At 34.3% G+C, this 24,962-nt stretch overlaps 1 protein-coding gene and 1 non-coding gene across 2 annotated transcripts; both read right to left on the reverse strand.

Annotated features, from left to right (window-relative positions):
- Positions 1-609: 609 nt before the first annotated feature.
- On the reverse strand, positions 610-22,746 carry LOC127864437 (GTPase IMAP family member 8-like). Its single transcript, XM_052404070.1, has 6 exons — positions 22,671-22,746; positions 18,284-18,322; positions 16,641-16,777; positions 10,420-10,975; positions 5,501-5,637; positions 610-645 (listed from the first exon to the last, which is right to left on the reverse strand). Exons 1-6 carry the CDS (start codon positions 22,744-22,746, stop codon positions 610-612), a joined length of 981 nt encoding a protein of 326 aa, XP_052260030.1.
- Positions 22,747-23,622: 876 nt separating this feature from the next.
- On the reverse strand, positions 23,623-23,697 carry Trnaa-ugc (transfer RNA alanine (anticodon UGC)). The gene has a single exon. It is a non-coding gene; the product is annotated as a tRNA-Ala (tRNA).
- Positions 23,698-24,962: the final 1,265 nt, after the last annotated feature.

Genomic DNA, 24,962 nt, shown 5'->3' on the forward strand with positions numbered 1-24,962 from the left:
AACAAAGTACGGGTCAACAGGGCTGTCTTTATGAATACCTAATTCGTGAGATAAAAGTATTGCTCGCAGACTTATTTTTTATTTATTTTCCGCAATTATCTTATTGTATATTTTGAATTTGTGTATGCTTCATTGTTTGCCTTTTCAGGATATAGGGTTTCTGCCAGAAGCGGGTCCTCCCTTGCACTTTTTCCATGGCTGGGATGTCCAACTTTTTTCTAATATATGCAATATTGTTTCATGATTTAAAGACATTGTTGATTTACTATTTGCAGAAGTTTTCTTACATACTTTAATAATACAGACAGTTCAAAGTGAACTAGGTAATGAAATTTTAGCATTTTTGGATTCACTTTTTCAAATTGAGGCAAAGACTTTATGCGATACTGCCTTCCTTAATTAAACATAATATATATATTGCTTTGATTAACTGAATAATGTCACAAATCCTTTACTTTTGACTAAGATGCATTTTAAAGACAAAAACATCTACTCATTTAAGAAACATACTTTGGAGGCAGGAGTTGAAAAATGTATGCTTAACATTTTAATGCATCTGTTCCCTATGCTAGATAGTTTTGATGTTTCAGGACATTGCAACAAACTTATTCAGTGTTTGGTTGTCGATTGGTAGCCATGGTTCAGCTTAAATATAGCATAAAGTTCATGTTTTAATCTTTTTTTTTAATAACTTTACAAAAATGTTAAGTTTGAGAAGGCATGTTGAATGTAACACCTATTTCCATGCATCAAAAGTCAAGGTCACATTTAGAGGTCGTTGCTAGACCATGAAAATTGTGCATCTTGTTAAATAATTACAAGACCATGGACATTAAGCAGCTTGTTAAATAATTACAGTCATTTTTTGTCCCCCAGTATAGACTGGGGGACATATTGTTTTTGCTCTGTATGTTGGTTTGTTTGTTGGTTTGTTGGTTTGCGTTAAACTTTAACATTTGCCATAACTTTTGCAATATTGAAGATAGCAACTTCATATTTGGCATGCATGTGTAGTTCTCATGGAGTCATGGAGCTGACATTTTGAGTGGAGAAAGGTCAAGGTCAATGTCATCCTTCAAGGTAAAAGGTAAAATATATGTGTCAAAATTGTCAAACTTTAACATTTGCCATAACTTTTGCAATATTGAAGATAGCAACTTAATATTTGGCATGCATGTGTATCTCATGGAGCTGCACATTTTGAGTGGTGAAAGGTCAAGGTCATCCTTCTAGGTCAAAGGTCAAATATATTGGGTGGATGGACATAGTGTTTCACAAAAACATCTTGTTTAATTTAGTGTATATCTACCTCAAAGGTCAAGGTCGTACTTAGAGGCTAATATTTGAATTAATGAGTACTGGTTAGCGAATATTAAATGGACAGAAGTATCTCCCAATAATGAGTACTGGTTAGAGAATTAATTGGACAGAAGTATCTCCCAACGTTCTATTTTCTTAGTGTATTCTAACTCTTAAACACAACCAGCTTCTTCACATCCTTACAGTTGCTTTATTTTTCAATCAACACCAGAAATTGGTAAAAAAGCAAGTATTAAAGTTTTAAAATTGCAGTGTTTTTACAATTATTTCCAATGATATGTGTTTCCCGTGATGGGATATAAATAGCATGTACATGCGCAAAAGAAGTTACTTTATGAGGTGTTACCTGTGTTCTTGAGATTTTTGGTGGTCTGATACTTATCAAAGCGCTGAAAGCACTGAAGTTGTTCACTATAGCATAATTTAAGACACAATTCATTTTCAAAATTAATCGCAAGTTTGAAATGAACACATGCCATTCACATTTATAAAGAGTCTGTCATAACGCACGGGTCAAGCTTTGTGTGCACTTTTTGTCATCCTATTTATTTCATAGAGATACATTAGACAAAATAAAAAGAACATGGCCTTTTTGGACGTTCTGAAAGCATAGAAAGTATGATGAAAATGGTAGTTAGAACTAAATATAAAGACAATTTACAATCACCATCATATTAAATGAATATTGTTGGAATATCGAATACCTATCTCACTAAGAATATAATTTCATGATGAAAATTCACTTTACAAAACTTTTGATTTTTGACACCATATTCAAATTCAAAATATACAAGAAGATCATTGATGAAAATAAATAAAAAATAAATCTGCGAGCAATACTTTTTACTCACGAATTAGGTAGTCATCAAGACAGCCTTGTTGACCCTTACATTGTTGTTTATGCATTACTTGTAACCCTAGCAGTTCACATGGTGTCAACAACTCTTACCTAAACATAGGAATAGAGCACTAATGGGCTTTTTCGGCATAACTGTTTTACCCAGCTTTTCATCTTAATGACTTTTACATAACGCTAGCAGACACGCATGAATATTTTCGAATATTTCATAGGCTGATTTGAGATAAAACCTTTGAACCTTGGCTACATCACTGTGTCTGTGCTCAGCGCAAAGGATGTAGCACTGTTCAGTGTAAGGAATTCCAGACTACTCTCTGAATTTTCAAATGACACAAATTGTGGCCCAGTAATAATTATGCGTTAAAATCTATCTCGCAGAATTCCAGTTTTGCTTTCAAGATGAGAAAACAATCATTACCAAAATAGTATAGTGTCACGATAAGAGGAAAGTTGTTTAATTATACAACCACAATGTTTGCCGTACTCAGTCAGCACGTCTGGAAATCGTTCCTGAAAGCCTGGATAGGCTGCTCTTATTTACAAGTTTGCTATTTTGAATTAAATTTTGTATCGAAAATCATTGTGCTAAAATGTGCCATTTATGATACACTTCATTTATTTGAACAAAAATGGAAATACATTAAACCCTAACTTTCATAAACTAGTCCAGTATACTTTCTACCCACTTTATGCAACTCATCCTTACTCATAGTTATTCTGTTGTTTTTTATTTCTTAAAACAATCTATCACAAACAACCAAAGAAAAAATACATATTAACCTTTGTTTCTTTAATAAGAAGAAAACCACAAGGTTAAAAAAGTATATATTAACGTATATTGTATAACATATTTGAACATTATTGCTGCTACATGGTATCACTTTGTTTTATGATAGTATACATGTATACATTGTATGTCTTATATTGAATACAAAAAAAAAAAAGTGCCTTTTACAATTTGGCAATGAGATTTTTAATGACCCTCGTCATGCGAAAGTGGGTCTTATTTCATATGCGCCCATCATATATATAGCCCACTCAGCCTGCGCATTTCTCAGTCTGGTCAGGAGATACATAATGCCACCATAGCATATTGAGATATTTTATAGCAAACAGCATCGCCTCTGACCTGACTGAGCAAATGCACATGTTGGGTTTAAGAAACGCTGGACGAAACGCATAAGACCCATTTTCGCATGACGCGGCTATGAAGTGTAATTTAAATGTGTCGAAAGAAAACTGCGTTTAAATCAAATATTAACATACAATATATTTCGATAGTGAAGAAATATACTCATAATAAGGCATGTGAAGACACATATTATTTTTTTTGTGATGTGCACTCCCGTAGTAATTTTTTTTATCTACTTACACTAATGTGTGGTTTGACACTGACAACACACATTTCATGCGGTGAATATGCAACTTACAAGTGAAAAAACCCACAAAAGTTAAACTTTTGTTTTCATTTTATTTATTTATTGAGAAAAGTAAATTGCAAACTTTATTTCAAAGTCAGCCTTTACGCCGACTACATTTTAAAAAGATATTTCTTGTTCTATTTAGTCGTTTTCGGTTTTAGCAATTATAAAGCATTTTTGATGTTGTCTATAGTATACCTGTACGTAGTAATTGGTGAACTCATGTCCAACGTTTTATAAATTGTGAACTGTGAATATAAACAAGCTTAACCTTCTACTATTGCGTTGTTAGCACCCGTAAATACAAAAGAACGTTTCCCAGAAATCCCCGCTGTAGAAGCATGAATGAGGTTACAAGACAGATCATTCGTGTTATATTTAATTGTTTGTTATATTCGGTTTTTAGCGATTATGAAGCATTTTTGTTGTTGTCTATCATATCCCTGAAGTTTAATTGTTGAACTCATGTTCAACATTTTATAAATTGAGAATATAAACAAGCGTAACCTTATACTTTTGAGTTGTTTTCCCGGATCTATTAATAGCCTCAGATTAACAAACGCAACCTTATACTATTGCGTTGTTATCACCCGTGCAATTGGACTCTCCCTTGTTTATCGGCAGCCGAATCTATTAATAGCCTCAGATTATGAATGAGCTGAGCAAAAATACTACGTCATGAAGATGCAGCAAAGTGGACTATTTTAATCATTCATAAACAATCTTAATCATTCATAAACAATCTCTTCCGCGACACGTATAATACAATAATTGTTTATTGATTATTTGCTATATAAGCTCCGTTCGAAACTATTACATTTAACACGATATTCATATAATGTTTCCATTTGTGAATGAATATAGTTGGAAATCTCAAACCTGTTGCATAAATTATACAACTCTTTCTCGCTCGGATATGGCATGTGTGGCAGGTAGTAGGCTTTCTGTAGATAAGCCGAACCGACTTGAACTCTTGAGTAACAACATTAGCGAACGCGAACAACTAAAAACTGATGTGGTCAACAAACAAACATTGTTTAAATTGTTGGTTTTTACTCTTAAAACATGACACACTTTGTTGTTACTCACATATGGGAATTGCTTGCACAATGTACCTAGTGAACATTTTCATGAAAGAGAAATATATCTTATTTAACCTTATAAATTAACTGTTTGAGTGTATCTCCTTAAATAGTTTGTTATAGCTGTGTTAAAAAATGGATATTCTGGTATGCACTGATATTGGAAACAAATTGTTACTCTATTTATTCACACAGGAGAAACAAAATTGCACAATAACACTAATACATTCTTGTTATTATAACACCTAAGTTAAGAAAAGTATCATTTTAACTATTATTTGGTGCCATTTACTCTAATTGTATAAATGTCTGGAAAATGCTCCCCTACAGTGTAAAATTACCTCCCTTTTCTGACCCCATATATGTCCCTCCTACATACACATGCGCACATCAAACAATGGTTTTGTTTAAAGTCTATTATAGAGGACAAACCCATTATATATTGTTCATTTTTATGCAATATTTATTATTATTAAGGAAGTAATGCACGAAACAAAAACATATTTAATCAGAGCAATACTCGCTAACCAGTACTACAGCTTATCTGGAATGCAATTTTGTCACTCGTCATGATATTTTTTATCAATAAATTGGTTTTTAAAAACCAATTACCACACATGCCCGCCATTAGGAGACAACACTTGTCCCCCTACCTCAAAGTTCAACTGCATATTTAGATTTCGAAGGTCAGGCATGTGAATGGGGAAGCTAAAGTTGAGAAATGTTGAGAAATAGCATGCATTATTGCTTCCAGACATATTTTTATAAGAAAGATGAAATTATGGTTAATATGACTGTATAAAGTTTACATTGCTTACCTTTTCAAGTTTGTTCACCATTGCTTTCTCTTCTGCTACATTTTCTGCCTTTTCAGGAAAAAGGGTTTCTCCCAGGAGTGAGTTCCCAGTTGCACTTTTTCCATGGCCAGGAAGTCCAAGGAGAAGAATTCTTAGATCTAAACAGTACAAAAACAAATATTATTTTACACTATTTATCATTAATCTGAGTATTCTATGCTTTATAATATTCCCTGAAAGACATTGGATGTACTATGATCCTTTCTAATAAGTTTGCCAAATGATTTTCTGTATGTGCACTTTATAGCCAAGATATAGTAATTTGTATGCCCCCCAATAAGTGATTTAGCCCAGCACTTGTCCGTATGTCTGTTCAAACGTACGCACCTACGTAAGTATGTCTGTACACATGTTCATACATATATATTCAGTATGTCCTAATAAAAAGCTTGTGTTTCCAACTACTCTTTAACTTCTAGGGAGTCACACTCAAATGTTCACAGTTGAAATACCAGAGTGGAGAATCAACAAGGTTTCCAGGGGTTTTCTCACGGGCTGGACAGAATGTAATCATGCCGGTAATAACTTAATTTATCGGCGTTAGCTGTATAGGCCAGCTTTTCACCTTAGCCTGACCTTTGTTAGCGTCCAATAGAATTCAAATAAAACTTCCCGCGGCCAAGTACAGATGAATACACTTCATTGACTGCATTGGCTGATTTGAGAATACGACCAGAACATTGGAAACATGTCCGCGTCTTTGTAACACTGTTTTACTGCGTGTTCAGCATGAAACAATTTTATATCTAATGAAAAGGCTTAATAGATAGAACAGTTTTACACTCAATCTCGACATCAATACAGTTTGTGCGTCCACCTTTTATTTTCAGAAGATTTTCAGCGCGAGAACGTTTGCACTTAAAGGCTATGTTATCATATTTAGTACTAACTTCCATATTCCTGTCAACATGTTAACATGTTAAAGTATAGAGAGCAGTGGAAGCGAAGACTCACTTTAATGCATTGCATTTCAACTCGCGAGGTATATCGGTTCAATTTGCGGCCACTGTGTGTGAATGTCAGAGTTTACATACAGGTCATCGCTGCGTCTCTACCCTATTTGCTGATCGGAGTTCGCGGCCAGGAAAATAATCGTTACATAATAAAGACGCTATAGCGTGAACTAGGTGAACTGGAATTTTCTTTAGACCAGACAGATGTTAAATGAAGATATCCAGCAATATCATATGGTATGTCAATAATAGATTCTTAATGTGTTTTACAACAATACCATGATAAATATTATTTTTAATTAATTTAACAAGAATTATGCCATCATATTGACTAATGAATTAAGCATGAGCGCAATGATTCTCGATACTGTTAATAATCAAATCAAATAGCAACGCCAGACAAACCACTAAAACAGGTTTGTTTGAAGAACGCGCGTATAAATATGAAAAATATGTACGGGTACTTCGCGTGTGGCCGGTTGACTCATATGTTTTAATTTCACTTCCATTCTTCATTTGGTTTTCTGTTTTGTATCTATACGTTTATGACCAGCAATATGTAATAATGTAAAATAAGCCGCGAAAACTCTGCGTATCATCCCGTACTGCGTTTGCTACAGCTTAGAACTGCACAGAAAAAGACATTCGCTATCTTTGATCTCATTCATTGAAGTCTTTACCTTTCATTAACTGCAACCACAATCAACGCCGTATATCCTTTTTAAAGATATTTCTTGTTGCAAATATCTCAAGTTTTTGAAATACGTTTGCAAACATCTATAGTGCATAAAAGACAGATTTTCCTGCAGTTTGTGCCGATATATTAAGTTATAAGAATAAATCCTTGAATACGTATGAAATCGGTGACAAAATTTCACGTTGCGTGTCACATAACCATGTTCAATGAATGCTGTAAAAATAGGATTTTTGAACAATAACACATGCTTATTAAATAAAGTAATTCTGATGTATTTTACATTACCATAAGCAGCATAAAAATCTGTCTGTTATGCACTAGTTGAAATTCTTAAGAAAACTTGTGTTAAAAAGTTATTTAAAAAAAGCACAACCTACCGTCGTTTAAATCCGATAAAGTTAAAAGGTGGAAAAAGTCACGTGATCCTGCACCCTGAATACTTAAAGTTTAGGGTTATCTACAGAAATCTTTGAATCAGTGAGAATTGAAAAAACAACAGAGCCCATTTTGTTTCAGTTGAAAAAGTTTGTATTTTCAATTCCTTTTGTACTACTGGTTTGATCTTGCTAAAACTTTCACAGTTGAATGACTTCAATGTGTAGATGTTTATAATTAAAGTAATTTCATCTACATTATATAATTTATTATGGCAGTAACAAGCAGTAACGGGCGGGCAGAACAAGCTTGTCCGGGTCATAACTTTGTCGTTCATAGTGAGATTTTAAAATCATTTTGCACATTTGTTCACCATTATTGGACGGTGTGTCGCTCGAAAGAATTACGTCGATATCTCTAAGGTCAAGGTCACACTTTGAGTTCAAAGGTCAAAAATGGCCATAAATGAGCTTGCCCGGGCCATAACTATTTCATTCATTGTGAGATTTTAAAATCATTTGGCATATGTGTTTACCATCATTGGACGGCGTGTGGTGCGCAAACGAATTACGTCGATATCTCTAAGGTCAAGGTCACACTTTGAGTTCAAAGGTCAAAAATGGCCATAAATGAGCTTGTCCGGGCCATAATTATGTCATTCATAGTGAGATTTTAAAATCATTTGGCATATTTGTTCACAATCATTTGACTGTGTGTCATGCAAAAGAATTACGTAGATATCTTGAAGGTAAATGTCACACTTTGAGTTCAAAAGTAAAAAATGTCCATACATGATCTCGTCTGGGCAATAACTATGTCATTCATTGTTAGATTTTAAAACTACTTTGTACATTTGCTCACAACCATTGGACGGTGTGTTATGCGAAAGAATTACGTCGATATCTCCAAGGTCAAGGTCACACTTGGAGTTCAAAGGTACAAAATGACCATAAATGAGCTTTTCCAGGCCATAACTATGTCATTCATTGTGAGATTTTAAAATGACTCTGTACATTAATTTTATTCACAGTCATTGAACAGCGCCTCATGCGAAAGAATGCAAGAGTTCAAAGGTCAAAATGGCCATAAATGATTATAGCATAATAATTCTTAAAATTCGCAATAAATTAGCTTCTCTTGTTTTGTGAAGACAGCATGCAAAATAGTCAGTGTCAAAGCAGCATGTGGGGTAAATGTCACGTCTGTGACAAAGCTCTAGTTATAAATATTTTATTTTGAAAACATGGTTTTGTGACAATTGTGTCCCTTGTTAATTATTATAAATGTATATGTATGCCCCCCTTCGAAGAAGAGGGGTAATATTGTTTTGCACATGTCGGTCGGTCCGTCCACCAGATGGTTTCCTGATGATAACTCAAGAACGCTTAGGCCTAGGATCATGAAACTTCATAGGTATATTGATCATTACTAGCAGATGAACCCTATTGATTTTCAGGTAACTAGGTGAAAGGTCAAGGTCACAGTGACTCGAAATAGTAAAATGGTTTCCGGATGATAACTCAAGAATGCTTAGGCCTAGGATCATGAAACTTCATAGGTACATTGATCATGACTGGCAGATGACCCATATTGATTTTCAGGTCACTAGGTCAAAGGTCACAGTGACTCGAAATAGTAAAATGGTTTCCGGATGATAACTTAGAACGCTTAGGCCTAGGATCATGAAACTTCATAGATACATTGATCATGACTAGCAGATGACCCCTATTGATTTTCAGGTCACTAGGTCAGAGGTCAAGATCACAGTGAAAAAAAAACGTATTCACACAATGGCTGCCACTACAACTGACAGCCCATATGGGGGCATGCATGTTTTACAAACAGCCCTTGTTTATATAGTGAAACAGCAAGGCATAGAGGTTTGATATTATTTTTATGTCCCTACCACAACAGTGGGGGACATATTGTTTTTGCCCTGTCTGTTGGTTTGTTAGTTTGTTTTTGTGTTTGTTTGCTCTAACTTTAATATTTTGCCATAACTTTTGCTATATTGAAGAAAGCAACTTCATATTTGGCATGCATGCGTATCTCATGGAGCTGCACATTATGAGTGGTGAAAGGTCAATGTCAAGGTCATCCTTCAAAATATCTGAATATCTGAATATTTAGTGCAATATTGTGACAAAAAAACTTTGGGAAGCATCACCCGTCTCCGACGGTTTCTTGTTATATGTATATAGTAATCTTGTCTAAACAATCTTGTCTGAAATAGCACGGCCTGAAGACTTTGTATTTGTTTACGTGTAGGGATCCTCAAGAGTTTATTCAAATCAAGCCCCTTAGGTAAAAATTGGCCTTGCCTTTGGTGTAACTTGTTTTCTTTAATGTTTTTTTACTCTAAAAACTTTTTATGAAACCCTAAGCCCCAGAGGTTTGGTTTTAGTTAGATCAAAGTTTGTCCCGCCTTTTGTTTAAATTGTTTTCCTTATTTTCATAAAATAGAACCTTAAAAAAAGTCTTCTCCCAAACTGTAAAGCTTGAGCTGAGGGATTTTTTAATCAGCAACATGCAGTGGTCCTATAAATAGTTTGTTCAATGCATGTTCCTGGGATAAAAACTTGCAACGCCCTCAGGGTCTTATGTTAAATTAAGATGTTAACAGAATAAAAAGTTCTTTAAAATGTTCTCCTTTAGAACCACATGTTCAAAAGTTTTGGTGTTTTTTTTCATGGATATAGTAAAAAAATTAAGGAATCTCCCAGCTATAGTCACTGGTATTCCAATTTGGAGTGGATGTGAGTGAATCAGAGCATCGTGCAAGTTTTGTATTTAAATTATATTTCATGAACATAAAATGTTGAAAATATGGCTTTAACAGAAGTGAAAATTATTACCTTCTTTGGCTCGCTCAGATCCATTGCCACAGACCTGACTCAGATAAAAATCTGTAGCTCTTTGCTGTATCTCTTTTGTAAGTTTGTTTTGGAAGTATGGTTTTGGTGCTTTGGCATTGGCTTTATCCACTGCTGCTAGAATCTTCCATACCATTTCTTCTTTAGGATATTTCTTGGCCTTATTGTCAATGAACAATATTTTATCCTTACAGCGTTGTCTGAGCTTAATAAATGACTTGTGTCCCTTGTCACCAGGCTTTTTGTCCCCTGCATTTATGTATTCTATCATATCTTCTTCAGAGGCCATGTGAGTCAAAATTAGGAATGCATATTCATCAACGCCTTTTCCAAAAAATTTTAAGAAAATGTCCACAGTTTTGACCATTTCCATTGAAAACCTTCCTGGTTGCAGAACTAAGCAGATAGCATTGAAGCCTGGCAATGTCAAACCTACACATTGGGCAATTTGTTTAATCACTGACTCGTCATTCATGGAGCTGTCAAAAATTCCAGGGGTATCCACAACTTCTACTTTCCTTCCAAATCTTTGTTGTACCTTTAACGAATAAGTAATTATAATTTTATCAAAATTAATCCAGGTCCAAAAGAAATGAAACCAAACCTTGTGTCACATGGAAGTTCAGAAGCACATTGTTCTCCATCTGAAAACTCATCAAAGCACCGAGGGCACTGCAGTTGTTATCGGTTATGTAACATTAAGCATTGTTACTCTTTTCAACTCACCTGAACACAAAGCTATTGTTGTCCGTCACATTTGGCTTCCTTCATCAATATGGTTAACATGTTGGATTTTAACAAACTTTGAATAGGCAGCATTGTTCCTTGGATGATCTAAAATCTTTATTCAAAAGAATTCCAAGACTGCCTAAAATTCAAAATAAGAGGGCCAAAGGCTGGGACTGGATCGGCGTGATGTGACATTGGACCTATCTTTTTGTTCAGTATGAAACAGATTGTATGCATATATATAAATGCATATATATAATAATACTCATGTTTTTATGAAATTGCAATATAATGATGCAATTGGTTGGCTTGCAGGAAATATAAGCATAACTTTGTCCAGGATTTTGAAATAACCTGACATGCATCTTAATTATATTACAAGATGGTGTGTCATGCTTTCAAACACACCTGTCTACCCGTAAGGTCAAGGTGATACTGCAGCACCTTTAGCTCTTTGATTAGTTATTAGTTATTCTTTTATTGATACAAACATGTTGAAATACAGTTTCATGAATCATGAAATGGATGCCAGAACTAAGTGCAACATTCTATGTTATTTTACTGGGCTCTTGTGAAAATGTAAAACTGGCCTTCTAAAAATGTACGTTTTTTTTCTTAAGATGCAAAAGTGATATTATGGCCTGTCAAACTTTCTTAGCATGTGCATTTTTAATTTTGAACAAGAAAATAATGAACATTAAAAACATATTTTTAAATATTTGACATATTGTTTACCAAAAAAACATCATGTCTTATAAAATTGTCATGGTCAGATACATCCATGGCCATACTGCTGGATTGCTCAAAACTTGAAATGGTATGTAACATTTTTCAGGGAAGCACCAAGAGCATTTTGGTCAAAATTATTCCCAAATATGTTGCTTAAGAATTTCTCTTAAAGTTTATGTTCATAAATATTGTTTTATTGATTTTTTATATCAATAAAGCCATTGCTTTTTGTGCGTCCGCCTTGAAATGGGTAAAGAGCATAATATCATTGTTTAAACCTATGTCCATGTGTTTCAGGGGGGGGGGGGGAGAATATTTTGTGTCTGGCTCATAACTGTTTTGCTCATGATACACGGCCGTTAATCACGCGCGCCACCTCTTTTTTGAGATGCATTTATAAATAAGCTAATGCTACTTCCGAGGTGGCGCTCAGGCCCTGATGTTTTGAAATTTAACTGATAATTTTACAGGGTGATTATGTTAAATATGTTTTTCAACACATTTCGCATTATTTTTAAAAATCGGCCAATGTAGTGCAATTCAGCGATTATAAATTCATCTTAAAATGTACAGAAACATTCAATCACAACCCATTTGGAAACGTGAGGACCTTTATAAGTTGTGGCATGGTAGAATTTGTAAAAGCAAATCAATTTCTTTTGCCTGTGTTACGAGCAAATTCTCAGCAAATTAAATCGCTCATTACATAAAATGATTGCTTTAAACCTGCACAAGTTAATGCATGCACAAAAACATCGGCTTCTAGCCGATCTAATAGATAAATTTGCATTTTTTCAAAAAGAAATGGAGCCAATGCCAAGCAGGTGGCGCTCATATTAGGAGGTGGCGCCAAGACACATTTCTAGCTATTTTAAAGTGACATATTTTATGTAATTGTTTCTTTTATGTTTACAGGACTTTCTTTTTTTTGTAAGTTGACTACTTCAGCACATTTGAGTCACGTGTGTTTTTTATTAGAAAAAGTAGGTTTCTAATATTGTCTTTTGGATTTAAACGTTCGTCTTTGTAAGATAACAACATTTAACATGTATTATACAAATAAGTTAACGTACGGTAAAAAGACCGAGCTACTTTCATATGTTTTAGTTGATAGTGGAAAAAACAACATACATGAGCCTAATTAAGCTTAATGCGTTGACCTTGGCCTGTTAGTAAATTAAGCATTTGGAAAAAGGGCCACAAATCATTGTTTGAAGAAAACGTATATTCTTATATTTATTTCGTGAATTATCATGCTGTATACAAATATTGCTGTCTATGATTTATTTAGATAATTTTGAACATAAGTTATTGGTTTTATTAAGCATTACACATTTTTGGTATATATCGTACAATATATTTATTCATGTTGATGACTTAGTAATTGAGTTGATATGTATTTTATTTATTTTAGTATGTGTCTATGTTTTGTAAAAATTTGGGCCTTCAATATGTTTGTTGAAAAATAAATTTAATATGACAAATAACATTATCTATCCAAATGTATTTCATTTGATAATGTCAATGCGATACGACTGTTAATGATGGAATACCGTTAGGGCAATGGTGGTTAAACATTAAAATACCGAGGGCAACAATGCCATAGTGGGATACTTCGACGGCGACATTGCAATAGTATGATGGCGACAATGCGATAGTACGGAGGCAACAACGCGATAGTACGAATACGCCAATGTGACAGTAAGACAATACGATGGCAACAGTGTGATAATACGATGGCGACAATACGATAGTAATAGTATTATTGCATTGTCGCGATTGTAATGTCGTAATGTCGCCATCGTATTGTTGCGCTGTCGTCATCGTATTATCGCATTATTGCCATCGTACTACCGCACTATCGCATTGTCGTCATCGTACTATCGCACTGTCGCCATAGTATTGTCGCACTGTCGTCATCATATTATCACATTGTCACCATCATACTATCGTACTGTCGTCATCTTATTATTGCATTGTCACCAGCGTACTATTGCACTGTCACCATCGTATTGTAGCACTGTCGTCATCGTACTATCGTATTGTCGCCATCGTACTATCGCATTGTCGCCCTCTGGATTTTAATGTGTAACCACAATGGCCCTAATAGTATTCCGCAGTTAATTGATATACCCTGCAGTGGCGCCACCTCCTATCATAAGCGCCATCTCCTAAGCATTGGCTTCATCTATTTTGGAAACATGCAAAATTATCTACTACGTTGACAAGTAGTCAATTTTTTTGTGCATGCAGCATCTAATGTATGTTGTACACAATCCTTTGATACCGTTAGCGATTTAATTGGATGGACATATTCTCGTCACCCAGAAAAACTCATCCAAATGCTTTTTAAAACTCCACCATGCCACAACTTATAAAGGTTCTCACATTTTTAAATGGGTTGAGAATGTATGTTTCTGTACAATTTTTGATGCATTAATCGTCGCTGAATCGCAATACATCGCCCGATTTTAAAAGTAATGGGAAACATGTTGTAAAAAACACAACATATAAAACCTTATTACCCTGTAAAATTATCCATGAAATTTCAAAACATCTGGGCCTGAGCGCCACCTTGGACGTTGCATTTGCTCATTTATGAATGCATCTCAAAAAAGAGGCGGCGCACGTGATTAACGGCCATGATGATAGGCAGTCAGATTACATCTGCACAGTTGATCATCATATTAAGACCAAGTGTCATGTGCAACAATCATGTAGCTCCCTTATTTTTTATTTTTTATGTATCTCTAAAGTTATAGTGTATGTACATGTTTGTTTTTTGCCCATCACTTAGTCATGCATGATTGTATTTCAAAATTAATTGCAACAAATCATAGCCATATCAAGATGACGTGTTACATGCAACAATTATTCCGACTCAAGTTTTATGCCATATACATTATATTGGTATTCTCAGTAAAAAGTCCAGAATCAAGATGGATAAATTTCAACCAAGTTTCATTGTCTTGAATATGAAATTGGCATATAAAATTGATATAAAGGACCCAATTGCAAACTTTGTAACCAAAATGCATGTGAATCAGACTATAATTTTTCATAGTGTAGTCAATTTTATATAGAATTGTGTAGAAGAAATAATCATCATCCCTTAATATAAAAAAATACAAATAAATGTTATCTAGCAAAAATGTTGTGACACTCGAACACATTTTTGGTAGAAGCTTTCAAACTTAAAAATAATATTCATCATTTAGCTGATACATAGTTGGCCGTTTATTTACAAAAAAATATTCTATTTCTAAAAAAAAAGAGTACTTGTTCATTATAACCTAATTAACATAAATTAAAATAACATTTAAAACAATACGTCTTGTTCATTCAACATGGACAAAATAATTCGATTATTTCATATGATGTCATACAGTTCAAGGTTGTGTTTTACATATTCCTCACTCTGTCATCATCAGAAATGACAAGGCTTTACCTTCAGATAGACAGTTTTTGATTTAAAATGTGTTTAAACAGTGGATTAATGCAAAGTTGAAATGCAGACGCGCAAAGTAAAAATGAGAAATTATTTTGGAACTTCCTGATCGTGACGGATAAATATATCGATTATCGTCTGAATGATTCATTGTTTTCATAGATGTTTCTTTCGTACAGGTCTATCCTATTTTGTTCTAACTAAATTTTCTAAAAATTAACACTGCAAACATTATTGTCACTGAAGTATTTCAAGCATACAGCAGGAACGTTGAAGGTACATAAACACATTTACAGCATAGTTGAAAGTGTAGTAGAGTAAATAACCTTAACTTCATTGACATTGCCAATAAATAAAGCTGCTGTCAAGAGAGTGCAGATGGTACAATTTGAAAAGTGGATTGAAATATTCATTGCCTTTATCCCTGCATGCATCAGTAAACTGGTGCTTATTCAGTTCCCCATGTATGCTTGGAAAGTCGTGGAAGGCTGGAGTTATTAATAAAGTTCATAATAACTTCATTGAATCCAATGAAAAATGGGAAGTAACTGCGCGTAGACCAGTTTATTGATATTGATATGAAAAACACATAACAGGGCAGCAGGCTTGAACGGCACGTGAATCGCCCTGTTAATACACGATTTCTCCCGTTCAAGCCCTCCTTTTGCCAAGTTTTTGCACCCCGCCATTATAGATAGAGTTTATGCAATAATATTGATTATGTCAGGCTACGCACATTAGTGTGCATGATGGGATTTTCGCAAAAATTGGCACAAAAAATCATCATACAAAGAAAAAGATTGGGGTGCATAAATAACGTTGCTTGCTTAAATAAAATTTATTTATAAGGTCACAGTAGATACTTGAAGTCTTGGGTATATTTATATGTTGGCAAAGTGAAATAGATGTTTGTATTCATCCCATAACTTAATTATGCAAGTTATATAGTGATTTTGTGTGACTGTATGGTCTATTTATTCATTGTCTTCATGGAATTCTTAAATTAATTGGAAACATGTGCAGTCATGTAATACAAGGTAATGCATGCACAAACTATGGATGGCACTAGCTAAGGTAAATCTTGCAATCTTACAAAGATTTATACATTCTGTGTTAACAAAAGTATATAAGACATACATTAAATATCAAATAATACTGGTTTCTATTTCCATTTACACCTATGGGGGGAGACATGCATATCATTTTGGACACATTTCTAGTTAATTGTTAGCCATTAATATAATAGGTATGAAAGTATGACCTCATGTGCAAGTTCTATTTAATTTTAACAACATACCAGTCTCTTGTAGTTCTCTGTAACAGATACTTGGCTCATTTCGTCATGAAATCCTTCTTTTCTTGTGACTCCAAGAAGCGAGTTCCCAGTTGCACTTTTGCCATGGCCAGTATGTCCAACAAGAAGTATTCGTAGATCTAGATAAAACAGCATATCATCTGGTTGCATACATTAAATTCCATGGTATATTTGAATAAAGTTGTCTTGAATATTGATACATTAAGAAAGAAAGAACTACAAAAGAATCGTCGGTATACATGTACTAGTAGTCACCAGAATGCTGCGATTTTTCTATATAATTTCATTTTTTTGTATGATAACATCATTGTAAAAGTAAAAGTATCTAACTTTGTTCTCAGAGAATTTCAGATTCTTAGTATACTTTGACTCAAAATTAGAAACAATTAGAATGTGTATCAGAAACATTGTACATTGTAACTTTAATAGCAGAAATAAATAATAAAATGCATGTTTATAAAGATTATTATATACATTTTTCAGCGATGCATCTAGAATATACAATTCACTTTCAAATATTTTTATAGCACTGTCTAATTATCCATATTCACACCTTTATGATGAGAACCGATGAGTTAATAATTTGTTCCTTTATTGACGATGCTGGGAAGCATCGTCTAAGTTATCATATCATGAAAAAATTCTTCACAATGGCAACCTATGTAAAAGACCGAGCTAGTCCGATTGAGATAGCTTGATTTTTCTAATCGGCATACCTCGCTGATTATCATTGATAAAGGTATAGCAAGCTCAGCTATAAATAGGACAGCATATTCTGGGAAAAGATTTAATAATAGTTTGAAAACGTTAATTTTAAATCAGTTATATTCAATCCATTATATGTTTATAGATCAATGAAACAACTATGCATTTTCTGTATTGTATTTGACATTTGTCGTGATTCAGTAAATAAATTGCGAATTAAAATGTGTATAATTAACTTTCAACGCGATCACGAGTGTAAAGAAAACGAATTATTTCGAACCTGCCATTTGTAAACGTTGTAGCAACTACGGTATATAAACAGCATATTAGCCGTATCTTATCAGTTTCGCTGAAAGGATCAAGTTCCCCACGGGTACTACTTCCCCTAACCCCCAATTTTTTTTTCGTACCCAATTTTTTTCATTCCCAAATTTTTTTCGTAACCAAATCTTTTTACGTACTTGATATTTTTTTGGCATAATTTTTTGTACCCAAAATTTTCGTACCCATTTTTTTCCTACCCAAAATTTTCGTACCCACATACACAATTGTGGTGATGTAGATAAACTTTAATAGATGCTTTTATATCAATCCTCTTCAAAAGCATCGTCACACCAGTACTGTCAGTACTTTTGATCTAAAATAGGGTGCAAATGCCAACCAATCTTTGATACATGTATGTTCTATCACATCATGGTTTGCACATACTTAATTGTTGTTGTACTGAGAATATTGCTTGTATATTTGCCTTTTCCATATAATATTGATTGGTATAATCAAACTTTTTTTTAAATCAACTGAAGGAGAGGACTGCGGCTTATGGTTAAAGTGAACCATCATTTCCTATAATCTGGATTCGCATAATTGCGATTCCGCTGTACTTCTCTTAACTTAGGACAAACAACATGACAGCAATTTACCATCTTTGCATTCCATTTCTTTGGGCAGGTTTGGCTCGTCTGAAATAAATTTAATAGCAAAATAAAACATATAAACCAATAGTCTTAATTAATATGAGCATGAAAAGCAAAAACCTGATTTGTCACAGTAGGTAAAGCAAATGTAAGAAGGCAGAATTTACAATCATTTGCTTTATAAAGAATATGATACTAGTACTCATCAAATGCAGTCAGCAAAACATGACTTTATATTATATTAACAATATAAATATATACTACTCTTTTTCAAATAGACTAGGACATTTGGTATGTCATTTGATATTTTTATGATGGGCTAGCTGTGTATGCCAAATGGATTCCGAAATTACATATGTAAAGGAATAAATATTTTGAGCTCACATGAGCATATATTGCTCAATGCTGATTTTGGTCTGTCCAGCGTCATGCATCATCAACTTTTAGCTGTTTTCATTTCTCTATGAAAGTGTACATTTTTATATGCTCAATGTGTCCGTGGTAAGCTTTCGTGATTACCTTTCATCTGTCAACCATCATGGACCTTGTGAACCATCTAGAGGCCCCATTTAGTGCCAATGTTTATGAAACTGGGTCAAAACATTTGAAATCTAAGAAGTTTAAAACTGGATCACGTGGTATCAAAAACTAGGTAACACTAGGTCAAATGAAAGAAAAAGCATGTGAATACTTAAGAAAGTTTTTATATCCATGCAAACAAGGTCTGAAAGGGGGTTATATAGGGGTCAGGTTGGTTGGTTTGTTGGTTGGTTGGTTGGTATTTTCACATGGTCCTTCTGTCCGCATCATGTGTTTAAAGGTTGCAGAGCAGTCCACTTAACATTGCATAAGTTGTTTAATTGAAACATCAAAAAATGATATCACCCTGAATAGATTAACATGAAACCTTTTTTGGTTCTTTATCCACTCTTCCTAAGTTTTATGGCCTTGAACATAACCATTTGTATGCATACATTGTTATAAGTTTGTAGAACTTCTACATTTCTCAAGATTATAGAACTGAACATTGAAGTATCTTATCATCTTAAAGTGGAGTTGTGCAATGCAACGTTTTAATGCCCCATGATCCACATTTTTCTGAGTTATGTGCCCTTTAATGTATCCCTTCTTGTGACAGAGCCATAAAATGTTCTAGGTTAAAGGAGCATTTTACTTCTATAGTTCTCAAGTATTTCAAATAAGACTCGTAATATTTTATCACCATGAAGTGTTCATTTGAAGGGCTTCTTCTTTGTGCCTAGCAATCAAACCTTTCCTAAGTTACATGCTCTTGAATAAATCCGTTTAATGGCAGCAGCATAAAATGTTACAGGTTTGTGGAGTGTACTTCTTCTGCATTTAACAAGTGATTAAATGGAAACTTTATCACCAAAACATAAAGATTGGAAGACACCTTTTCCTGGTCAAGTTATTCACTAATGTTCCTGAGTTATGTGCCGTTGAACTTTGCCATTTTTAATTGCTGAAGCATAAATGTTCTTAGTTTATGAAGACGACTACTTCTCTGTTTCTCAAACAATTAAATTGAAACTTTAAATATGTCATCACCACAAGGTGCAGATTAGATAGACACTTTTTTACTAAATCTATTGATTCAATATGTCTGTAGTTGTATGCTCTTCTTTTTTTAAAGTTTTTTTACATCACACAAATAATGATCTTATTTTGTGGAGCAACTACTTCTACATATCTAAAGAGATTAAATTAAAACTCAAAATATGTTATCACCGCAAACTGTACATGTGAAAGACACATTTTTCATCCGCAGTTATCCCCATTTTCTGAAGTAATTTGCACTTTAACTTTGTCATTTTTATGGCAGATGGAAGCATAACATGTTTTATGTTTGTAGAGCAAACTATTGCTACTTGTACTAAGTGGTTGAATTGATGCTAAAAATGTTTCATCAACATAAAATGTTAACGTGCAAGAAACATGTTTCATGTACAGTGATCTATATGTTCTTGGGTTATATGCCTTTGACCATAACCATGGGCATGGCTGCTTTTCCTGCGACAAAGCCCTAGCTTTGCAATCTTAATAAAAGTTGCTCACAGCACTTGCTCTGTTATCTCAACTGAGTTGGAAAATTGTACTTGTTTTTGGAAAAACATTTCTGCCAGGACTTCGGGCAGTTTTTCTTACACATGTATGTTTTTTGTGAAACCATTTTTAACTCTCAAGAAGTCACTTATTTAGTGCTTTGAACATTTATTCTGATGATATCTTGGCAGTTCTGATCCTTAAAAAATGATTTTGAAAATGAAAATTGTGTGTTGAACAATTTCTGCCAGGGGGTGGGGCAGTTTTACTTATTTGACAATTCTGAAACCTTGTTAACCTTATGGAAGCAATATTTGTATTCTCCCTGACTGAAAGTGAGGAGCATTGAGTGTCTGCTTGGTCCATCTGTTTGAATCTGAATGGAATTGAGTTTTGCATGGGTCTACAACAAATCTTTTCGATCCTTCATGATGTCCATCTGTTCTTTCATTCTTAGACCTTTTTGGTTTAAGGGCAAGATCTCAGAAACTAATGACACAAGTTTGATGACAATCTAGCATTCCATAAGGACGGACTTTCACATTATTGTTGTCAGATCCTTTCGGTCCAACAAAGTTTAAGGGAATGTATTGCCCTTTGATTATAAATATGTAATTTGCCAATGGTTGTGTTAAAATTTGTTTCCAAGTAGATCAGATCGATAAATTATCATTCAGTCTAAGGTGAGGGCGTCAGGACTTTTGGTCCTCTTGTTATCCCTGATGCTTTTAAAAGCGTGGGGATATTGTATTGATCTCCGCTTTTATGTCCATCGGTTTTGCCACTATCTCCTCCTACACTATTAGCACTAGAACATTGAAACTTACACGCATGGTAGATATGAGCATATGTGTGTCGTTGACGATGACGGAATTTTGATCTAACCCCTGGGTCAAAAGTTATGGGTAAATAAATGGGTAAAATGGGTAAAACAACTCATTTTACTAACAACATGCAACGCACATGATAATAACTTTTGACTCAGGAGTCAGATCAAAATTCCAAATAGTGCATCGTCGCACATATGCTCATAGCTACCGTGTGTGAGTTTCTAGGATCTAGTGCTAAAAGTGTAGGAGAAGATTGTGGACAACCACACCCACCCAAAACTTTAAAATTGGTAAAAAAAAACTCATTTACTAACAACATGTGACTCACGTGATAATAACTTTTGACCCAGGGGTCAGATCCAAATTTCAAACAGTGCACCATCGCACATATGCACTTAGCTACCATGTGTGTAAGTTTCAAGGTTCTACTGCTAATAGTGTAGGAGGAGATAGTGGACAACCACACCCACCCTAAATTTTGTTTTAACTTCTTCATTTATTCACCATTTGACTTCAAATTAATACTGAACATCTCTAATGACAACATGGTCAATCTCGACCTTATATTTCCACATTACCCACCCAAGGGCCATTGATTAAGGTAAAGGCAGCTTGGTTCCCGTCCTCTTTCAAATTTATCAAGAGGTCCACGGGTACTACTTCCCCGTACCCCCAAACTTTGTTTCATTCCCAATTATTTTCTTACCCAATTTTTTTTCGGACCCAAATTACAAAAAATAATTTTGTACCCAAATTTTTTTCATACCCAATTTTTTTTCGTACCCAAATTTGTGTTCTTACCCCAATTTTTTTTCCGTACGCAATTTTTTTTTGTACCCAAATTTGTGCACCCAAATTTTTTCCCGTACCCAATGTTTATTCATACCCATTTTTTTTGTACCCAAATTGTTTCATCCCAAATTTTTTTTCTACCCATTTTTTTAACCCATTTTTTTTTTACCACCCACAATTGTTTGTACCCAAATGGTTTTTCATACCTAAATTTTTTTGGTACCCAAATTTTTATTCATACCCACTTTTTTTTCGTACCAAAATTGTTTTGGCCATAACTTTTACGTACCCAATTTTTTGTTTGTACCCAAAATTTTGTTTTAACATAACTCATTCATTTATTCACCAATTGACTTCAAATTAATGCTTAACACCTCTATCATGACCATCCATGTCCTGCCCACCCCGGGGCACCACCAACATAGGCCTTGCCCACCCAAAATTGACTTTTAATATAACATCTATGCCACGTGGGGATTAGTGTCAGCCTCTGCCGCGCCACTTCTAGTTTACTTAACAATTGAATAGCATTTTTCTGCATTTCATCTGTGTATGAACTGTCAGGAAAATTACGCCTTATTTGCATAAATGCAGACAGCGTTTTATTAGTATTATTCTTATAATTACAACACAGTAAAGTTATACATATACATTCAACAGACACATGTATTATGAGTGCATTATGTAAATTACTACAATGTTCTTACCTTTCACCTTTGTACCACATTGCGGGCAGAACTTTGCCGTGTCTGCAAGGTTGGCCCCACATTCTTCGCACACCATTCTGAATTGAAAAACACATGTAAAATTTTCAAGTGATATACATCATACATTTTAACAAAGATGACAAAAATGACAGCCAGTGGTTGTTGCATATTCTATTGTATGTGTGTGATTGGATGAGATTTGACAAAAGGTTCTTTTCCGCCTATGGCTGCATTATGCATTATGTGAAGACCTGAAAAAACAAACAAATACTTAACATGTGACAAATTTTAAATTATTGCTGCATTTTCCATATTTTATATTTTATAGACAGATATTTAAATACAGCCCTAAAACGTAATAAAGTAGGGCTGAATGGAATAGCGATGGATGTCTCTCCATTATGTTTGTCTTCAAGCTGTCCATCCATCAAGACTTGTCAGAAGGTGATTTCCAATTCTTCTCAGCATATAACATGGAAACTAGCAAGTATGTTTCCTTATGGTATGAAGTTGAACATGTTTATTTGTATTGTCCCACATTAAAAATTAAAAAAATTATTCATTTTTTTTTAATTCCGACATTTAAAAACATCAGAATTATTAATAATATACTCTAAGCAAAATATTCTTTCTGAGACCATGATGTCAACTAGTGTATGTTTGTTTTGCAATAGTCCTCTACAAAGTTTAATCAAAGCGCTGAAGGCACTCTAGTTGTTCACGCTTTGAATGTATTTAGTATTACAGCCATAGGAAATGAAGTTCGACATTTTAAGGTAGGCCAATCAAACAGCCAAAAAAAAACACACAAAAAACATCAATGTTATTTAACTTTTACTGTCTTCCGTGGAGAGATTTTGCTTCTACAGGGGAGAAATGACATTTATGTGCAATAATGTAATCAATGAATAACCAGTTTGTGCTTGTATATGTCACCCTATGGTGAAAAGTGTGCCGCCAGTCCGGGACTCGAACCCGGGACACCTCGCTTGCAGGGCGAATGCTCTCCCGACTGAGCTAACCGGGCCGCCACACGTCTTTCCGCCAACCCCGCTTAAGTTTTGTACCCTGACATTCTCCCCTGCCAAGTTGGAATTCGTCCTCGAATTCAAGACAGAGAACAGTGTATAACGGGTCTCGACAAACCCATAGGCAAGTTCTATGGAAAACTGTAACGGCCATGATCCCACATTGGGTTCCACTGTCGCCAGTGGTGAAGTGTGCAGCCAGTCCGGGACTCAAACCGGGACACCTCACTTACAGGGCAGATGTTCTCTCGACTGAGCTAACCGGGCCGCCACACATCTTTCCGCCAGCCAAACTTAAGTTTGGTACCATGACATCCTCCCCAGCCAAGTTGGACTTCATCCTCGAATTTGAGACAGAGATCAGTGTAAAACTGATCTCGACGAACCCATGGGGAAGTTCTATGGAGAACTGTAACCGCCACGGGCCCCACATTGGGCCCCAATGTTGCCAGATGGTTATTTTGTGGTTTCTATCGTGGAAGAAAAACTAAATTTGGCTGAAATATTAATGTATTAATGATATCATAAATCATTTGTATATCAAAGATGTAGACTCTTTGAAAGTGAAGCATCAAATTACTTACAATGATATTAATTAATAGACAAATACAAGTCATGCATGACCAGAAGGTGATCATTAAAATACAAGCAATACAAAATATAATTAAAACAACGAAACATAATGAAAATACTAAACACTGTTACCTGAAATATATATGTATTAATGATATTATAAATCATTAATATATCAAAGATGTAAACTCTTTGAAAGTAAAGCATTGAATGACTATTGCAATCATTCGATGCACGAGATCAACGTTGAACCTATTACATGTAGTGCACAGGAAAAGGGAGGTCAGTGATCTGAGTATTAGTCAAATTATAAGTGTGCAACTGTATGGATTAGATGAACTGATCTTATTTTTACCTTGAGAAAAATGACCTTAACGACTAAATTGAATAAACAACTACATTTATATTCCCATAGAAAAATTGTGATTTACTTTTAAAATTAACTAAATATAAAGATACTGGTTTAACAATAAAACAACACAACACAATTAAGTTTAATATGTATTTAATAAACTTCATAAATTACTTTATAATAAAAATGACCTATAACATATATACCACAATGCCTAGTTTTAATTTCCTAGTGCATGTTCTTAAAGAAATGTTAAAATAAATTGAAAATAATTGTGAGTTTGACTTTGTTTTACTGAAAGATATTCTGAAGTTATAGTTCTACCACAGATTACAATGA

Source organism: Dreissena polymorpha, chromosome 1, assembly GCF_020536995.1.
Source record: "Dreissena polymorpha isolate Duluth1 chromosome 1, UMN_Dpol_1.0, whole genome shotgun sequence".
Classification (NCBI taxonomy): domain Eukaryota; kingdom Metazoa; phylum Mollusca; class Bivalvia; order Myida; family Dreissenidae; genus Dreissena; species Dreissena polymorpha.

Excerpts from the sequence above, each read along its gene's own strand:
- LOC127864437 (XM_052404070.1), bottom strand. The coding sequence starts at position 22,746 with ATGGTGTGCGAAGAATGTGGGGCCAACCTTGCAGACACGGCAAAGTTC. Across the intron at positions 18,323-22,670 it reads ATGTGGTACAAAGGTGAAAG|ACGAGCCAAACCTGCCCAAA; the intron begins GTAAGAACATTG and ends AATTTATTTCAG. Across the intron at positions 10,976-16,640 it reads CAGAGAACTACAAGAGACTG|GTACAACAAAGATTTGGAAG; the intron begins GTATGTTGTTAA and ends TATTCGTTAAAG.